Source organism: Engraulis encrasicolus, chromosome 4 (assembly GCF_034702125.1).
Source record: "Engraulis encrasicolus isolate BLACKSEA-1 chromosome 4, IST_EnEncr_1.0, whole genome shotgun sequence".
Lineage (NCBI taxonomy): Eukaryota > Metazoa > Chordata > Actinopteri > Clupeiformes > Engraulidae > Engraulis > Engraulis encrasicolus.
This window is the reverse complement of record NC_085860.1, coordinates 47,246,493-47,265,362: the sequence shown is the minus strand read 5'-3', so window position 1 is coordinate 47,265,362 and position 18,870 is coordinate 47,246,493. Positions and strand designations below refer to the sequence as shown.

The 18,870-nt window shown below is 44.4% G+C and overlaps 1 protein-coding gene across 2 annotated transcripts; it reads right to left on the bottom strand.

Moving 5' to 3' along the window:
- Positions 1–255: 255 nt before the first annotated feature.
- On the bottom strand, positions 256–17,126 carry il34 (interleukin 34). 2 transcript variants are annotated; one of them, XM_063197539.1, is made up of 7 exons: positions 16,245–17,126; positions 14,514–15,039; positions 8,649–8,764; positions 6,719–6,796; positions 5,483–5,656; positions 3,919–4,075; positions 256–2,432 (listed from the first exon to the last, which is right to left on the bottom strand). In XM_063197539.1, the coding sequence occupies exons 2-7, from the start codon at positions 14,551–14,553 to the stop codon at positions 2,359–2,361; spliced, it is 639 nt and encodes a 212-aa protein (XP_063053609.1). In that variant the 5' UTR covers positions 14,554–15,039; positions 16,245–17,126; the 3' UTR covers positions 256–2,358. The 2 variants fall into 2 exon arrangements, with proteins under 2 accessions (XP_063053609.1, XP_063053608.1); XM_063197538.1 differs by having other exon boundaries at positions 14,514–14,937.
- Between the last annotated feature and the right edge of the window lie 1,744 nt (positions 17,127–18,870).

Genomic DNA, 18,870 nt, shown 5'->3' with positions numbered 1-18,870 from the left:
GATCAATAAAGTAACTCTACTGTGCTCTACATTCGCTACATATTGCACCTCTGCTATTTGAACTCATTAGACATAAAACTGCACTTTGTTTATCTGCATTCATACATGCATGATATAGTCTAATCTTAACCCACTACTACACCATTTAGAGGGCTATAACTCTATACCATGTAATCAATATTTTGATTTAACTCAATGAGACTTAGGAGTGAAGGAAACACTGAAATTATTTGATACAAACATAAACACACAACATTGATTTATTTATGTTTTTATTCATATGACATTGAAACAGTGCTAAAAGCGTACAAAAATAAATAACTAAAGTAAACAATACTAAAAACTCTCAGGGGACATACAGTCATACACTAGTTCAACAGACACAAAACAGTAGCTTTTTTATGATCAAACGCAAAAGACAATGTTTTGTTGAAGCTGCTCAATAGGAAAGTCCAGAGTTAGAAGCGTAAATCACGAGGGAAAGTCCTGACCATGCCAGCAAGTCAGCAACATCTGTATGTAATTTACACAGGCAGAAAACCAGCCGTCACGACATCACGGAGCCATACAACAGCAACCGCATAGAGAAGCCACCATCAGTAAGAATAGGCATTCTTAGAGGCATCGCGACAGTAAAATGACTCTGTTTAGAACTTAACTATGACGAGGCTCTCTTGTAGGGCACATTTACACAGTCATTTAAATAAAATAATAATGATAAAAAATAATAATAAAAGAGACCAAATCTGTGCAAATGTGCTTCTTTGATAATCTCATGTAAATTCAGGAACATTTGTGTTTTATTACAATATATCTGTGGAAAACCAGCCAATGGCCAGACGACTGATTTCAATGTGTTTTGCATTTACTACTACTGAACCTGTGATAGATAACGATGATTGAATTTCAATATGAAGACAGGATGAGATTTCAACATGGAGGCTGGTATGTGTGTACACTGGCAAACTAGATATACTGCATACTGTTGGTGCTGTGCAGAACAGCCTCCACTCCTCTGTAGAAACCGCCACATCACAAATGAAGTGAGCTGGTGATTATGAATGCGAACTGGCACATGATTAGGGCAACAACACTCACTCTAGCATAATCTGACCTGCTCAAAATCGCCTTCTCTTAATACATCACAATTGGATATTCACCTTTTCGGAATACATTACAATCTGATATATCTCTCTCGGCATTACCCCACACTCCAGGGGGCACCTCTGCCCGTTTGCCATTTAAGCCAAAAGCATAATAGAAAATAAATGAACCCTTTTTTTTTCTCGACAGCCAGAGATGCCGCAAGGAAGGGTGGACAGGAGCCCTTTGCCATGGAGTGTGGCATGCCCTCTGCAGAGACACTGTAGACAAGGCAGCAGTGCCAGCCACTGCAGACTAAGAAGATAATGTCCTCTGACAGGAGGACAGGAGGGACAGGAGTTCATGGCTGCTGCTGGTCATGTTAAAATGTCATTTAATGTCTCAGGTCCTGATGCACAGGCGTTCTTTAGGACTGCAGTCTGCTGTTTGGCCGTGCACATGCGTATGGCAGCATGCCTGAATGCATTAAGTCCTCGACCTGTGTCCGACAGAGCTGCCGGGCGGACGGCACACGTGTCCTGTACTTTCCCGTAAGAGTCGATGAGTTGCGCTCGAGTGGAGTTGGGTGGTGTGACGAACACACACCTGTTGCCTCGCTACTGTGTGTCACTGTCACACTCATCAGAACACATCAGTGTCATATCAGTGTCATTGCCAGAAGCTGTGACGTGATTTCCTGGATGCGTGAGTCTTCCTCGCTTTGCGCTATCCATGTCCTGCTGCCAGACTTGAGTTACAGCAGCGCTGAAATAGTACTCAGACATCAACATAGCACAGGCTTGGATGGACATGCTTGTTATGTGGTGGTGAGTGGAGGGGTGTGTGTGTGTGTGTGTATGGGGTGTTGGTATGTGTGTGTGTGTGTAAGCAAGCCACAAGGCCACAGCTGCAGCAGCACATCTGTATGGGCTCCCTTGGTGCCCTGTTGTCATAGTAACAAGGGCAGAGTGCGGGGCAGGTGCGGCGCAGCGCCGGGCCAGATGCGCGCAGGCTATTGGACAGTTTGTGTTTATTTTGGCAGTTCAAGCTCCACGAGAATTCCCACAATGGTCTCTTTCATTCAGTTTCCAGCATTCTCCCTTTCCTTCCCGACATCCCACTCTTCTGCAGACACAAGGAGACGCTAGACGAATAGAAGAACAGCGGGTCAGCCGTCACAGTTGCACAGAACGGGAAGATTTAAACGAAGAGCTGCAGTCTTCGCAGGCAGTACAGCTGCACAGCTGTGAGCTGAGGGGGTTAACGCAACGCTCCTCAGTTCTGTGGAACATCCAGAGCCTTCTTCAGAGCGGCCTTCTTCTCCCCTCGCCAGTGCGATCGCTGGCAGTCTAATGGGAAATCGACAGAGACAGAGTGAGTTACACAACACAATGGGACACACACACACACACACTTACAAACACATTCCACACAGCGTAGTCATAGACACACTCTGTCTCTCTAGAACTTTTTAAGACCGTCACAAGACTTTTACAGAGTATTTAACGTTTGTGAAAGAAGAGAAACCAGCCAACTCTCATTCCCACTCTAAGGCAGGAAGAAACACAGGTTGTGTCTCAGCCAACATAGACACAAACACACACACACACACACACACACACACACACACACACACACACACACACACACACACACACACACACACACACACACACACACACACACACACACACACACAAACACACACACAGACATATGGTAACAGACTTGAGTGTTAACTGTTAGACTGCTGTTGTGATGGTTTCCCAATTCTAAGTGGGCAAAAGTTGAGCAGGCCGGGACAAGCCAAAAGGCTGCTGGGAGATTAGCAGAGTTTAGCAGGCGGAGAGGCCAACGCAGGCCGGGACACGGCCCTCCACTGGCTCCACGCGTCAGCGCTCCCCTAATACTGTATGTATCATATCCTATTGTAGGCACGTTGCCATTCCAGTTAGCACTCAAGTGCATGTTACTGTGTGTCTATGTGTGTGTGTTTGTGTATGTATGTGTGTGAGTGTGTGCATGTCTGTGTGTGTGTGTGTGTGTGTGTGTGTGTGTGTGTGTGTGTGTGTATGTTGGCTGAGATCCAATCTACGTTTCTAAGTGCCTTAGTCGTGGGGGTGAAAGTGTGCTGGGGGTCGTGGTGTGACTGTAATAGTACGGTATGTGTGTGTGTGTGTGTGTGTGTGTGTGTGGTTCTGCCTCAACTGAGATCCTCCGTTGGCTCACGGAGATGTACTTCATACCCTAATCCGCCTCCTACTGCTTTTCAGGGACGATGGCGAGAATGCTAACACGCCTGAAAAACCAGTTTTCTGTTTTTGCCTCTAAAAGCGGCAGATCCAGCGAGTTGGCACCCCCTAAGAGAGCACTCGACACACTGAGTCACGGTGTTAATTAAAGACAGAGCCTGGCGGAGCGCTTAAACAGGCTAACTACAATAGTGATCCCCCATCATCTTCAGTCGACACTCACCAAAGTGGCATGTTACGATGACGGGTTGGCCTCCATAAATCAGGAGCTGTAAACCCCACTGCATTGTTTCCAGTGTCGTAGTGTTGACAAGACTACACCGTTTTAAGTGGAGTAGTGTTGGTTTATATGACTGTTGTCTGATTTGGGATGCATTTGAAGTGCATTGTGAGAGAGTCGGGTTGCAATTACGCACACATACAGTCAGCCTGCCAGGGGAAACAGCTAGTGAAAATGCAGTGTGGTAGCACATACAGCTGCATGTCTCATATGAAATGTGCCATTATTATTACTATTATTATTATTATTATTACTATTATTATTATTATTACCATTAGTAGTAATAGTATTATTATTACGTACAGTCTGCGTGTGAGGGGAAGCAGGAGGTGAAGATGCAGTGCATGGTGTGGTAGCAGTTGTCCAGGAGGGATTTGGGCGTGGCGGTGGTGGTGGCCCGCCCCGCCAACTTCGTGCCCAGGACATCCCAGATACGCTCGATACGCTCCGGCGGCTCCCTCTGAGGACAACACAGAACAAACAGAAGATTTCAGATATAATCACGAAACTTTATAATAATAACATTCCATATAACTACATAACATATAACTCCTGGGTTCATTACAGATATACAGATATACAAGATGCCTGAAGAAGATCTATGATCGAAACGTTGCTCCAAATAAATTAAGTCTTTTGCAAGCAGTGTGCAGATCCTTTCCCGCTCCTACATATGACAGTTTTTTGATTTGGCACCTGCCGATGCTTTTCTGCTGGATGTGCGAGCTTTCCACTACACTTCATTACAGATATAAACAGAAAATTCTCATACATATACTATTATTAGGTAATATTACATTTGTCTTCATTACAGACATAACTGCAGAGCTTTATGAATAAATATACCATAACTATGTAACATTACAACCCCAGGTTTATTAACATCAGAGGAGAGCTGATGAAGCCATTGGGAGGAAGATGGATGTCTCCAAGCTCGAAAACAAGGTCTGATGGGCAAGTAGAACGAATGTTGAAATCCGTAAGATTGAGTATAGCTGGTACGAAATGAGGTATGATACAGCTGTGTCGTGTGTTCTGTGTTTATTAAAACTGTTGCCATAGTGACATTCTCCCTGCATTTTAAAGCATTCAAAGTGAACAATTAGGCCTAAGTGAAAAGGAAAGCAAGAAAAGTGCCAAAGTTTCATTATAACGGTTGAGAAAAAAAATATTTGAGTGCTTTGTTTAGGTCTGTGAAAGCGCCTCATACAGCTGTCTGGCTCTGGGCCAGTTCATTTCAGAATGCTGATCTTTTGAGTCTGGAATACACGCTGGAGGGATATTGGATGAAAGCCATGTCAGTGAGGCCACAATGTAACCTTTTCCAACGTAGCATCCTCTGGATTTCCCAACATTGAGCATTACGATAACCCGCAAAGAGGCATGATACTCTACTCTGCTACAACTAAGACTTACAGTAATACACGCAGAGCAGACTGGACATTCCACTCTCCTCTCAATGATGACTATGACCCTAGTGGGAGACAAGTCAGCAGAGAAGACAAGGGGCCGGATGTGGAGATGTGTGTGTGTGTGAGAGAGAGAGAGAGAGAGAGAGAGAGAGAGAGAGAGAGAGAGAGAGAGAGAGAGAGAGAGAGAGAGAGAGAGAGAGTGAACAACAGCTGAGTCATGCCACAGTCTGAGAAGCACGCGGGGTGATGATGAGGATCCGTCCTCTCCACCCCGCAATCACTCAGGGATCATCTCCACCCCACTTAACCCCTCAACTATCTTCCGCTCCCTCACAGTAAACTTAACAGCTTCAGATTGAACACTTTGAGAGTAGGAAAAACACTACAAAACACTATCACTGTGACGCATCACTCATTGCTCAAATTATACTCTAACCCCCCGCACCCTGGCTTACCCCCTCGGGGAAGATCTGTCCCAGGTTCCTGAAGAGCGTGTCCAGGTTCTCTGTGTAGTTGCGTGAGGGGTGGCGTGGCGGCAGCACGTCCTTGATCCTACCCAGAATGCCCTGGTTCACACGCAGCCATGTCTCCTGAAGATCCACGTCCTCCAGACCCTCCACGTTCCTCCTCTGGAACAACAGCAGACATGAGGCAGGAGGTTAGGGCAACACCACCAGACAGCAAGCAGGAACAAGCAGGAGGTTAGGCATCATTGGCCAAGCAGACAGGAGAGAGGACAAGTCATCAGGGTGGTTAGGGCAACAGTTCACCAGACAGTTACAGGGCATGAGCAGTAGGGCTGGGCGATATGGGAAAAAAACTATATCACGATATGGATTACTTTATATCACGATAACGATATATATCACGATATAACACAATTACATACGTTTTCAGTTATTCTCTTCATTTCCTCTTTATTTTTTCTTTAAAATGGATCTTTTTATTGTTATTTTTACAGTTACATGAACTTATAGTGTGTATTGTGACAACATGAAATGTAATGAAATGATATTCAATTGTATAAAATTGATAAAATTACTATCACGATATAAACGATATAGGAGAAAGGTCACGATATACACTTTTATATCACGATAACGATATATATCGTCATATTGCCCAACCCTAATGAGCAGTAGACCAGAAGCATGAGGTTATGATGATAGAGTTCAGCGCAGATGAGGCGGGGCGGTTTGGCAACAGCCAGTCGGACACGAGACTCAGGAGGGACCGTACAGTCATACGGTAGAAGGGCTATCAAGAGGAAGAAGGAGTAACAAATAGAAAGAAGAAGAGTGAAAGAAAGAGAGAGTGAGGTGAGATGTGATGGTGGAGGCAGAGAGTTAGACTTAGACTTAGACTTATGTTTATTGATCCCACAAGGGGAAACTTAGGGTAACGGCTGCCACCATGTGCGGTGCCCCAAAAACAAAGGGAGGGAGAGAGAGTGAGAAAGAGAAAGAAAGAGTGAGAGAAATGAACCGAAGTATGGTAAAGTGAGAGAGAGAAGAGAGGGAAGAAAGACAGAAAGGAAACAGAGAAAGAGAGAGTCAGGGAGCGAGGAGGAAGGAGAGAGTGGCAGGTGGAGTGCTGGAAAGGCATAGCGACGGCTATTAAAGAGAGCGCGTGAGTCAGTGAAATATGTGGGTCAGTTAAAACAGACAGAGCAACAAACAGGGAAAACCCACCAGCCTGCTGACGTTCTTCAGCTTAAAGATCTCCTCGTAGTGCACTGGTATTGTGTAGTTTATGGGCATGTTGTGCTTCTGAAAGACAGACGGCATGCAGCACGTGAGTAAGCTAGTCCACTTATACTGTAGCTTCTGGTTTTCGTACACGTACATACATATTTACAAGTTACAACTGCAAAACAATCCTCACTTGACCCTACATAACAACCAGAAATACTGTGTGGTCCTCATGTCCAATATAGAAACATGCTACACTGTGTGGTCCTCATCACCAACATAACAACCTGCTATACTCTGGTCCTCTCTCTCTCTTTCTTTTCATCTCATATCATCTCATCTCATCTCATCTCATCTCTTCTCTTCAGCTCCTCTGACATGTTTGAGCTGGTGTGTGAATGTATGTCACTGTGTATCTGAAAGTAATTTGAGTCAACTGTATAGTTCCTTTGCTATATAAATACACATCATATTGTGGTGTACTGTATGTCCCATACATGTTACTTTCTATAGAGATCTTATGAAGATCTGTCAATTCTTAATCTCTTCTGTTCACGGCAATGCCTCCACAGTAAGTGCTATACTGTGTGCAACAGGTGAAACATACAGTAACAAGTTGGCTGTAACACTGTAATACAGTGGCTACCTCTGCTACGGCCTGTGGGTAACACCTCAGTCCTCAGGCATGTAGGGGCGCTCATATGAAACATACACTGCCTGGCCAAAAAAATGGTTGCCACCCAAAAAAAGCTTCACATACTTTTATATGCTGCTGGAATACACTTTTGCTGTGACATTGTTTCAATAAATGTCAGCACAGTCACAAGATTTTTTTTCCATTCAGTTTTGCTTTCATTTTCAACAAGATCTTGCATTGATGATGGCTGACCACTATGCAAAGCCTTCTCCAGCACAGGCCAAGGATTTTCAATAGGGATAAGGTTGCCCATGCTCCCTGAAACATACTTTCAAAATTTGAGCTCAACGAATCCTTACACTAAAATCTAGGAATACGTGTCATTAGCAAAGAAAAGAATCACGATTCAGTTAATCATCTGACCTCATTTTTTGAGCACGGACTATTGCTGAACCTAGAGCTGACAATGATTTCACCCTTCTCGAACAGACTAACATATTTTCCACAACCACAGGATGTCTTTTGATGTGGTTGTTAAAGAAATGAGAAGCGACTCATTGCAGCAGGCTGGATCAAGGAGCATGAGACATCATTTTCACTCATGGATTGGCCATCACAAAGACCATAACTCCATTGAGAATCATTGGAATGTGCTAGGGCAGAGATGTCAAACTCAGGCCCTGGGGCCAAATTTGGCCCGCGGAGTCATTTTATTTGGCCCGCGAGATCATTTCAAATGTGTATTACAGTTGGCCCCCACTACACATTAATGTATTTTAATATGACTTGAACATGACATTTTGGGCGTCACATGCTCATACAAATGCATCAGTGATGTCTACCACTCATTTATAACAGACTGTGCAGGCACATTTGAACTACAATATCTGCTGGGATTGAGTGTTTATTTGAGTATTGTAAGCATGTGCGCGGATGCACAATTTCAGTACTTTTTGAATATTGAGTTCGGCCCGCGACTTCGGCCCAGATTTAGATTTTGGCCCACTGTAAATTTGAGTTTGACACCCCTGTGCTAGGGAATATCTTGCACAGCCTTCAGACTCCACCATCATCAATACAAAATGAATGAATTGAAAAATTAATACAACAACACTGAATGGGAATAAATCTTGTGGCATAGCAGACACTTACTGAAACAATGCCACACCAAATATATGCCATAACTAATCCTTAAGACGTTTCAACAACATATTAGAGTGTGTGGCCTTTTTTGTTGTTGACTTGGTTGGTTTAGTCTAAATGAATGGAAGTAAAGACCGTTTATTGGCTCACCATGTAGTGCACTCGTTCCCTGAGTGCTAGACTGCTGTTGACCACCGCCAGGGCTCTGCAGAGAGGATCAGAGCCAGGCGGCTGCTGACTCATGCCTGGGTGGATCACCACTAGACCTGTGGAGACACCAGGCACAGTCATTATAGTTCATATAATATGATGAATTAATATACGACTTAATCCTAATTCATAACATAATATACTAATCATACGTGCCAGTGATTCATATAAATATCATGACTAGCCCTACACAGATCACACATCACAATTGTGTCAGTCAATAACAATAGTACTTATACATGAATAAAGATCCGCAATAGACCTTCAGAGACACTTGACACCAGTCATGTCAGTCAGTTGACAGTCATTTCAATTATTGAAAGAAGTAGACCTTAACTCACCAGACATCCCAGTCATTATAGTTAATATCAATAGTCATCATACGAACATGCCAATGACTCATGTAAATATGAGAACTATATCTGCAGAGGCACGGAAGGATACAATCATTTCAGTTCAGTCTTGCTAATCAATAATAGTCACTATGCATTGCTAACACTTAAACTAAATGTGCTACAACACTGCTAGCGGGGACCCACTTTTGGACTAAGCAATTAGTTGTCAATTAATATTTCCCATTAAGCTTATTGTGTGTGTGTGTGTGTGCGTGTGCGTGCGTGTGTTTGTGTGTGTGTGTGTGTGTGTGTGTGCGTCTGCGTGTGCGTGTGTTTGTGTGCGCGTGCATGCGCAACAAAGCACAATATTCATTACAGTTGACAATGCTTCATTTAAATGCTATCACAGATACATTTAGGACACTTTTCAAAAGTTGCCAATAGCATCCCCTCCATGGTAAATCAATACACTGACAACAACTTGGCTGTGGGTAAAACATTTGTGCTGCAAGAGCCAAGTTTGAGAATGCCACCCAGTGTGTTTGTCCTTCAGTGCAGATGTGTGATTTCCCAAAATACGGCACCAAATGTTGCTGATATTCCGACACGGCATGTAAATGTTTACAGGTGTCTGTGTTTGCCTGCAGCTGAGATTACATTGCAGACTGACACAAATGGTATTGGCAGCAGTAAGAGTTATAAAGAGGCTCAATTGGAACCACAACCCAAAAAAAAGACTGAATGTCTGTAGTGCCAAACAGGTATGGAACGTTTATGTGGCTGTGTGTGTGCGTGCGTGTGTGTGTGTGCGTGTGAGTGCGCACGTGTGAGTGTGTGTGTTTGTGTGTGTGTGCGCACGTGTGTGTGTGTGTGTGTGTGTGTGTGTGTGTGTGTGTGTGTGTGTGTGTGTGTGTGTGTGTGTGTTTGCGTGCGTGTGCGTAGCCAATAATGTCACAACATGCTCATGTTGGCCTTCCATCTTTACACACTGGCCATTCCTGAAGTGACCACAGGGAGAGAATGGGGCAGAAATAAGTAGAGAATAAACACCCACTGACCAATACGGCCACAGACATAAATACTCTGAATAAACACCTACTGACCTCCACAGCCACAAAGCAATAACCCCTTTAACAGTCACACACACACACACACACACACACACACACACACACACACACACACACACACACACACACACACACACCTCATGGATCCCACGTGCAGTGTTATAAAGAGACAGGCTTTGCATTGTGTGGTCACCATCAGTTGTGTGTGTGTGTATGTGTGTGTGTGTGTGTGTGTGTGTGTGTGTGTGTGTGTGTGTGTGTGTGTATGTGTGTGTGCGTGATGGTGTGATCATCAAAATCAGTCCAAAATGGGCGTCTTTAGGCGGAGAGTACCCATGTTCCCTAGGTCCTATGGTCCCTTAGTTCTATGTTCATTGGTTGACAATTCCCATAGTTTGAAAGTGTCACATTATACAAACCCCAACTCCGATGAAGTTGGGACGTTTGGTAAACAGTGAATAAAATCAAAATGCTATCATTTTCAAAACATTCAATCTATTCATTAGATGGAGAATAGTGAAAAGACAACCTATTAAGTGTTAAAACCGAGAAAAAATATTGTTTTGGGGGACATATGTACTCATTTCTAATTTGATAAATCCAACACGTCTCAAAAGAGTTGGGACGGGGACAATAAATGGCAGCAAATGTCGAGGAAGACTAAAAACAAAACAAAAGACAACACTTAACAGTTAAATACATTAACCGATGAGATGATTTTATATAAAAAAAACAGTGTTAATTCCTATCTTGGACATGATTTCACCAGCTTAAATGGTGGGTGTATTCCTTGTCATGTTTTGCAATGTTTTCCTTTCTGTAGTGCTTACAGTGTGACAGGTCTTGACCAAAAACCCACCATTTTATCACCTGCTGGTCCTTATGATGGAGCCAAACTGTTAAAACATAGTAGAGAATGCAATTTGACCTTACTATGTGGCAGTAATCGAAGATCTCCCTTCAAAATATAATGAATGAGTGGCTTTTCATGCTGTTTAAAACCCATTTATACCATTTAGCACTGTATTTAACTCTACAGATGAGTGAGAACATCTTAACCAATGCACTACTGCATCCGCATGCCATCATGGAGGCTGACTTTTGAAGCTAGCACTAACACAAGTTGGATGGTCCATTTTCACTGTAGCACAGGATGTGCAATGCTCTATTATTGTCAAAAAGAATGGACTTCTACAACTTATGCTGACTTCTGTAAGCAAAGGACAGTTTCCCATGTCTTCTGGGTCTATTTCAAGTGAGCTCAGGTGCTTAGGAGAATGTTAAACCCCTGTATCATTTTCATGCATTAAGCATTCTTAATATGGTCAATTTTCAATAGCTCTAGCACTCCAGGAATTAGAGTGAGACTACAGCCAATATATATTTCATGATGTCATGAACCTATACAATGATTTTATTAACAAAAATATGTCTTATATACACTCAATCGTGGTAAATCAAAGGGAGTTCAAAAATGTATGTAATAACTATGGTAATTATTCCCTTTGCATCTTTAATTCTGAGTGACTCAGCCTCTCTGTGATGATCTTATACCTGGACACCTGTATTGTCCGTCAGTACAATTCATTTTGAAATGTTCTTCTTTGTTGTTTTATCTTATTTGGATGTTTACTAAATTTCACTGATCCCCGTCCCAACTCTTTTGAGACGTGTTGGATTTATCAAATTAGAAATGAGTATATATGTCCCCCAAAACAATATTTTTTCTCGGTTTTAACACTTAATATGTTGTCTTTTCACTATTCTCCATCTAATGAATAGATTGAATGTTTTGAAAATGATAGCATTTTGGTAATTTTTTTTAGGTAATTTCTATGTCAGCGCCAAAGAACGCTTTTTGCTGTACCTGAATGCTAGACCAAAAGCCATTCCCTACCCTAACCTGATTTCCAAAAAACTCACTGGAGAACATAGGACCTGGGTAACTCATCACCCAGAGAGCATAGGACCTGGGTAACTCATCACCCAGAGAACATAGGACCTGGGTAACTCATCACCCAGAGAACATAGGACCTGGGTAACTCATCACCCAGAGAACATAGGACCTGGGTAACTCATCACCCAGAGAACATAGGACCTGGGCAACTCATCACCCAGAGAACATAGGACTAGGGAACGTAGCGACTGGAGAAGATAGAAGCGGGAACTCGGCACCCGGGTCAGGGAACATCGGCCATCCACCTCTGACTTGCCACATGTCTATTCAACTCTGAACCACAACAATTCAGCATCGCAGCAGTGGTCAAGACTATTTTCATCTGATTTGTCCGCTCCCTTCTCTCCTCTCCCTTCTCCTCTTCTCTCTTCTCTCACTCCCACTCTCCTCTTCCTTTCTCTCCTCTTTCGTTCCCCCCTCCTCTAAGATAAATATAGACATAGATACACACAGAAGCTGATGAGACAGAGAAAAAGAAAGAGAGAGGATTTGAAAGGGAGAGAAAAGAAGAGAGAAGGGAGAGAGAGAGAGAGAGAGAGAGAGAGAGAGAGAGAGAGAGAGAGAGAGCGACAGAGAGAGAGAGGACAGAAGAATGGAGAGGAGAGTTAGCAGTTAGCAGTCACTTTGCCCAAAGCTGGTCTGTGGTTGGCTGCTCTGCCCCAAGCTGGCCAGTGGTTGGCTGCGGCGGTCAAGAGGGGGTGGAACAGAATGACAAGTCAGCCAAGTGGCCGGACGCCGCCAGCCTTACTTCGCCCAGCGAGACACACACACACACACACGCACACACACATTCCCATAGACTCACACAACACTCAGCAAGACACTCATGCCACAACAGCCTTGCGAAACGCCCCCCCCCCCCCCCCCACACACACACCACCTAACCCCCCCCACACACCACCTCAACCCCCCCCCCCACACACACACACACACAAACCACCTCAACATCTCTAGCTCTGTGCTTCCCCCAAACACCACTCCACCATCTCAGTGCATCCCCTGCTTTTCTTCTCATCATCTCCCTCAATCTCTCACCCTCCACCTCTCTCTCTCTCTCCACAACTCTCTCTCTCCTATCTCTGTCTCTCTCCCTCCACCTCTTCCTCTCTGTCACTGTGTTTCCTCCTCCGTTAACGGTTTTGCAGGACGTGGTTTATACCCACAGCAAGGTGTTAACCGCAGTTGACAGACACAACTGATGACATGAGCTCAGCACTTTGGTTCTTTTTTTCCCTCCTGAAATGAAATAAACGAGGAGGTTAAATTATGACTTCCTCTTGTTGGCCTCTGATCCTCTCTCAAAACAAACGGCAGCTTGTCTGTTTGTGTTACGGACTTAGTCACGGCTGCGCTCCGGGGCACGACCAGAAGCCAGCGGACGGAGAGCAGCGGAGTGACATCTTCATGGTGACTGTGCGGTCACAACGTCGTAAGAGTTTGTTATGACATGAGAACAAGACAGGTCTTTGTATATGCAATATCTGAACAAGTAATTAGGGGTGAAAATCACAGCCTCCATGACGATACGATACAGTATCGTTTTTTTGAAGCCGGGATTCGATTATTTTCGATATTTAAAAATTGCCCGCGATACGATATGATTATGCCAATTACTTTTCTACTTATATTATTTTATGGAGTTAGGGCATTGGACAGGGGCCAGCAATTTGATTATCTTCGATACTTAAGGATGCCCCACGGTACGATACCATTCGATTAAATCGTTGGCCGTAGGATCGATTCATCGATGCATTTCGATTATTATTTACACCCCTATAAGTAATAAAGAAGCCTTTCTGCATCATGATGAGAACCATCACCATCAGAGCAGCCAAAAGCAACGCTCCAGCCCTCTATTCTCACACAGCACAGCCGGCCACACTGACACTCTGCAGACTCCAGGACAGATAAAGACAGATAGACAGAGAGGGATACAGAGATCAAAAGAGAGAGAGAGAGAGAGAGAGAGAGAGAGAGAGAGAGAGAGAGAGAGAGAGAGAGAGAGAGAGAGAGAGAGAGAGAGAGAGAGAGAGAGAGAAGGGGTGAGTGAGATATTGAGAGATGAAAATAGAGGAGGACAGAGAGAGATAGAGATGAGAGAGATGAAAAAGAGGGATAGAGAGAAGAGAGAGAGATAGCAAGATGAAACGAGAGGGGGATAAGAAGGGAGATGCTCTAGAATGTTTGAGGTCAATCCGACACTCAATTTACTGCTTCAGTGGCGTTGTCTTCACTCCCCATCACTCTTAATTTAAATCTCTCCTCACACACACATGCGCACGCACGCACAGGCACACACACACACACACTGTACTCTGTGGGTGACAGAGATCTAGGAGAGGGAGGGAGAAAGAGAGAGAGAGAGAGAGAGAGAGAGAGAGAGAGAGAGAGAGGGAGAGGAAGAGAGAGAGATAGAGAAAGAGAGAATTGGAGTGACTCTTACCAAGGAGCCAGCTTGAGATCCATACTCGTAGCCATGCCATGCTTGAAGTGGTTCCAGCCCTATCTCTCCTTTGATGGCTTGTTCCACTCCCTCTGTCCTCTCGCAAGAAGTCCTTTTAGCTTACACTCCTTCTTCACTCTCTCAACAATCCGTTTGGCACTTCACTTTGCCCTCTCCTGGCAACAGGTGGTTGCGGGTGTCAGTCCCCCTTTCCTGTCAGGACGTGGTTCTGGGTTCCAATCCCTCTCAACAGGTGGCTCTGGTTTCCAGTCCCTCTCTTCTCTGGTGGTTTCAGGGTCCAAGTCCCTCTCTCCTCTCTCTGGTCGTCTTTGCGGATGTTTGGGGCCAACTGTCCCCTGTTGATGCAGCAGTCTGTCACACTCTCATCTGGCGGACATTCCGGAGTCCCTGCAGCGTCTGCAAACTGCAGAAGGAGACGAGAGTCAGAGATCAAGTGCAGTCTGAAGGACACAGGACCACATGCGACTGCTGTGGACCGGACCACATTTGGCTGCAACTCTTCTGTCTGACGGAAAGGAAAAGGGCAATGCATGAAGCTTTATCCTCTCCTCTCCCACTCTCTTCCTCTCTCCCACTCGTTTTTCACCCTCTAGTCCCCTCTCTTCCTCTCTCTATTCTCTCACTCCACATGTGTTTAGAGCAGATGCAGCTGGTTGAGAATTGGTCCTCAGTTCTCCACATCTGTACTGTGCTCTCATCCAACATCAGGGCGCCTGTTCGAATTCACATCCCACACCGGGGCATCTGTTGTAATTCACTTCCAACATAAGGTTGCCTGCTCTTACTCATATTTAACATTAGATTGTTCTATTTCATCCCAACTCTAAATATGCAGGTGCTTCATTTTTTTCTTAAACTATCTGTAAAAATGTCTTGTTGCTTCATAATGTTGCTATATATGGTCAACTCAAAACAAACCTGTTGCACACTAAAACAGAGTTTGACTGTGTGTTAAAGTTGTCCACAAGTTCACTAAAAAAAGGGACAACAAGTGATATTTTGTGATACATGCATTTACAATTTAGTGATGTAGTGTATTATCATGTTATTACAAATCAATATGTCTGGATTTGAAAACATAAATACGTCCCCAGAACTGTATGATGATGATCTACAGACCCAGGCAGCTATTGCATGCATACAGCTATTTCAGGCACGTATCCAGAAAGTTTTAAGAGGCGGGGTCCTCAGCAATAGTCGGCAATATACTATTATGCGCCACTTGTTCACTGGTGCCTGATAACTTGGGCACATTGGTACACTTGAGACCATGCCACAGGATCTTCATGCATTACAGGTAAGAAATGTATTATTTAATGCACAATTTATGAATAAAAAACCCTAAAATCACCCCTTCCAAAATTGGTGATGACAGATGCGTCTGCATGAAAGTATCCTCATATGCTGCATCATGGCTGGTGTTCCAAATGCCTTAACATGCAACAAACCCATATGGTTGAGAACAAATACCATCAGTCAATTAGCGAAGAATAAAGTAGTTTTTATTTACAGCTAATCTATGTGTTAATGTTCATGCGTGCCCCCTCCCCCCTGGTTGACCTGATGTCTCCCAGTGGCATCTGACCCACATGAACAGCAGCTAAGTGGTGGCAGATTGCGCAAAAGTCCACGCGTACAACGTGCCCACTAGTCTGAGCATTACAAAGCTTAGGCTAGCTGCATGGTAACACACAAAAAGCACACACATACCTTGTACTGTAATGTCCTGCCTTCACAAATACATCCCCGGGACTTCTGCTTGAACCTGAGAGGTCCGCGCTTTCTGTTGGTTAGGCGACGACGTCTACAAGGGGCATGCTTGAAAGCCACTACATGCTAGCTGCCCTGTCACAGACATAAAACTCACTACCGACTTGGAAATTCCCAACTTCAGTCTCCACCTCTGCAACAAACGTGCGATTCTGAACGCCGGGGCGCTAAAACCACATATCGACAAGATCTATTCTGTCTTGAGCGGCAAGACAGACAGATTGGCCTCGCTACGTCTGTGTGGTTCATACGCAGATGTATAGACGAATTACTTTCACTTTCGGCCTGTTAATTATTTAATACTATCTTCGCAGAGAGCAACTCCCTCACCATCAATATCAAGACAACCTGGCAACCGATTCGGCCATGCATCGCAAGTTCATTTTAAATCCAGCAGCAAGTGATTCATCCAGCAAAGAGAATTCTACATGAGCAACAAGTACGTGCGTAATCACTTGAGTGTGTGGCTACATTTTGTTAGAAGCCGTAGCCGCAGGGTCCCGTGTAGCCTACTCAGGGTACTCTACTCACCCCAATCATTCCCCTCCAAGCGCTCTGTCCCACCGCAACGCCCCAAGTCATCACACACCCCCTGTCCCGTTACCGCGAGCATGACTACTACATGAATAACTCAAAAATGTTTCGAGAGATAATTGATAATTGTTCCGAGGGAAAATCACATAGAATATTGTTTCGAGAGAAAATCGAGCTCTGAAAAGAGAAGTGGGCGATTGCAAAAGGCGCGTTGATGCAAACTGGGATGGCTGAGTCTGCACCCACCACCACCATCTAAATCCCCTTGTTTATTTACTGGGACGCACAGCCATGGCATCCAATCCCAATCCCATGCCCAACTGGAGAGGCCCAGGTTTTAGGTAATCGATTTTGATTTGTTTGTTACTAATTTGGGTAGGCCTGCCATATGACAGCGGCACTCTTCTTCTACTCTTTCCAAATGTTTAACTCTTTAGAGCTGTCAAAACCAATTAGGGAGGAGGAAGGGCATGGGCCCTGTGCGCTTGCACCAGACAGTAGAATCCCCTTCAGAAAGAGCCCCAGGCAGCTGCAGCCCATCCCCCAAAATATGTTTAAAAAACACCATATGCCGAAAACGTCACTGGGGAAAAGCCCAACGGAAGGAACACGCCAGTGATGACCCTGTAAATCAGGCTTATCCATCATCCACTGGCGAACACCACCCGCCCCTCTCAAGTACACCAGATAGTTTACAAATGTACATTTCGGTTGGGTCAATAGTATTTTGCAAAATTCACCTAGATGTATTGGTCATCGAGATGGTGGTTAAACTGTCAGTGTCTGTAGGGGAGCATGTGGTTCCAGACATCCGGATAGTCATGCGCTAACCATGGCATGAAACGGAGCGGAGGCCATAAAAATCCCCGGACATATGCAGAGGAGCACCGTGTGTGTGTGAGAGAGTGAGAGAGAGCCAACACCAAGTGACACTTACCCCGGTATGTCAACAACTGGAACCGCAATAGTCCGCGAAAACAATGTTTGGAGGTTTAGTGGCAACAGTTGTGTGTTAAAACAATTACACTCCACAACTCAGCCAAGCATGGTGTTGGGCTAGAGGAGATTAGGATCATGAAGAATCCATCCGACTAGTGAGACTTATCATTTGTTAGACAATATAGTAAATATAGTAGGTTAGGCACAGTCCCCATCGTATCCTTAGGTTCCGAAGTGGAATGCGCGTCACAGCTCCACGGTCATAACATTCATGTGATATTTCACCCAAGCAGGAAAGCACCAACGTCTTTCCATGTGCCGCGCAAATCCTGGTGTCGTCTCCTTGGACACGGTGATGGACGCATAAGGAGACCTGCAATATAGGCTATATGCCCTGCTCTATTTTCAGTGCACTTTCTATATTCCTTTAAAATAAAAATAAATAAATAAATAAAGACAGTGATTGACAAAGTGGTGTAGTCGACTTTTTTGTGGTGGGTGTACTATATATTTGAGCATTTTTTGAGGTGGCTATGTATTTGTGGTATTCTAAATAGTGGCTCAATCAATTTAATCAATCAATATCAATCAATCAATCAAAGGCCCTGAGGTAAGACATGAGGCACCTAATAGTCTGGACAAGAAGCTGCACCCTGCTTCACACCGGCACGCTATCTGATTCAAAATCTCAATTTTTATTCTGTAGTTTTAAAAGCGCAGCTGCAGTCACTGCCCCAAGCCAGTTGCAGAAGACACACTAATCATTTTACAGCCACTTGGATCATGGCCTGTTTACCGTACATGATCTCAGCAGAGCAGAGCGACTGAGGATAAACACCTCAGCAAACTATGGATGACCTCAACATGAGGTTACTTACTGACTGACAGGGTCAGATTAAGATGGTCTGGGGCCCCTAGGCTACATGTTGCTGTGGGCCCCACCAGAAGGAACATTTTGCGCCAAATTTACATTGTGTCATAATTATGAGCTAGGAATTAAGGATAACATGTCTACCAACTGTAGAGTAGCCTGGCGAACCAGCGCCACCCGCTGGACGGCAAAATGTTTTGTCTACGGGTGGGTCTGGCCTCG

Coding starts and splice junctions, on each gene's coding strand:
- il34 (XM_063197539.1), bottom strand. CDS start 14,553: ATGGCATGGCTACGAGTATGGATCTCAAGCTGGCTCCTTG. Junction 6,797..8,648: donor GGGAACGAGTGCACTACATG/GTGAGCCAATAA, acceptor TCTGTCTTTCAG/AAGCACAACATGCCCATAAA. Junction 2,433..3,918: donor CTTCCCCTCACACGCAGACT/GTACGTAATAAT, acceptor ATTTCCCATTAG/ACTGCCAGCGATCGCACTGG.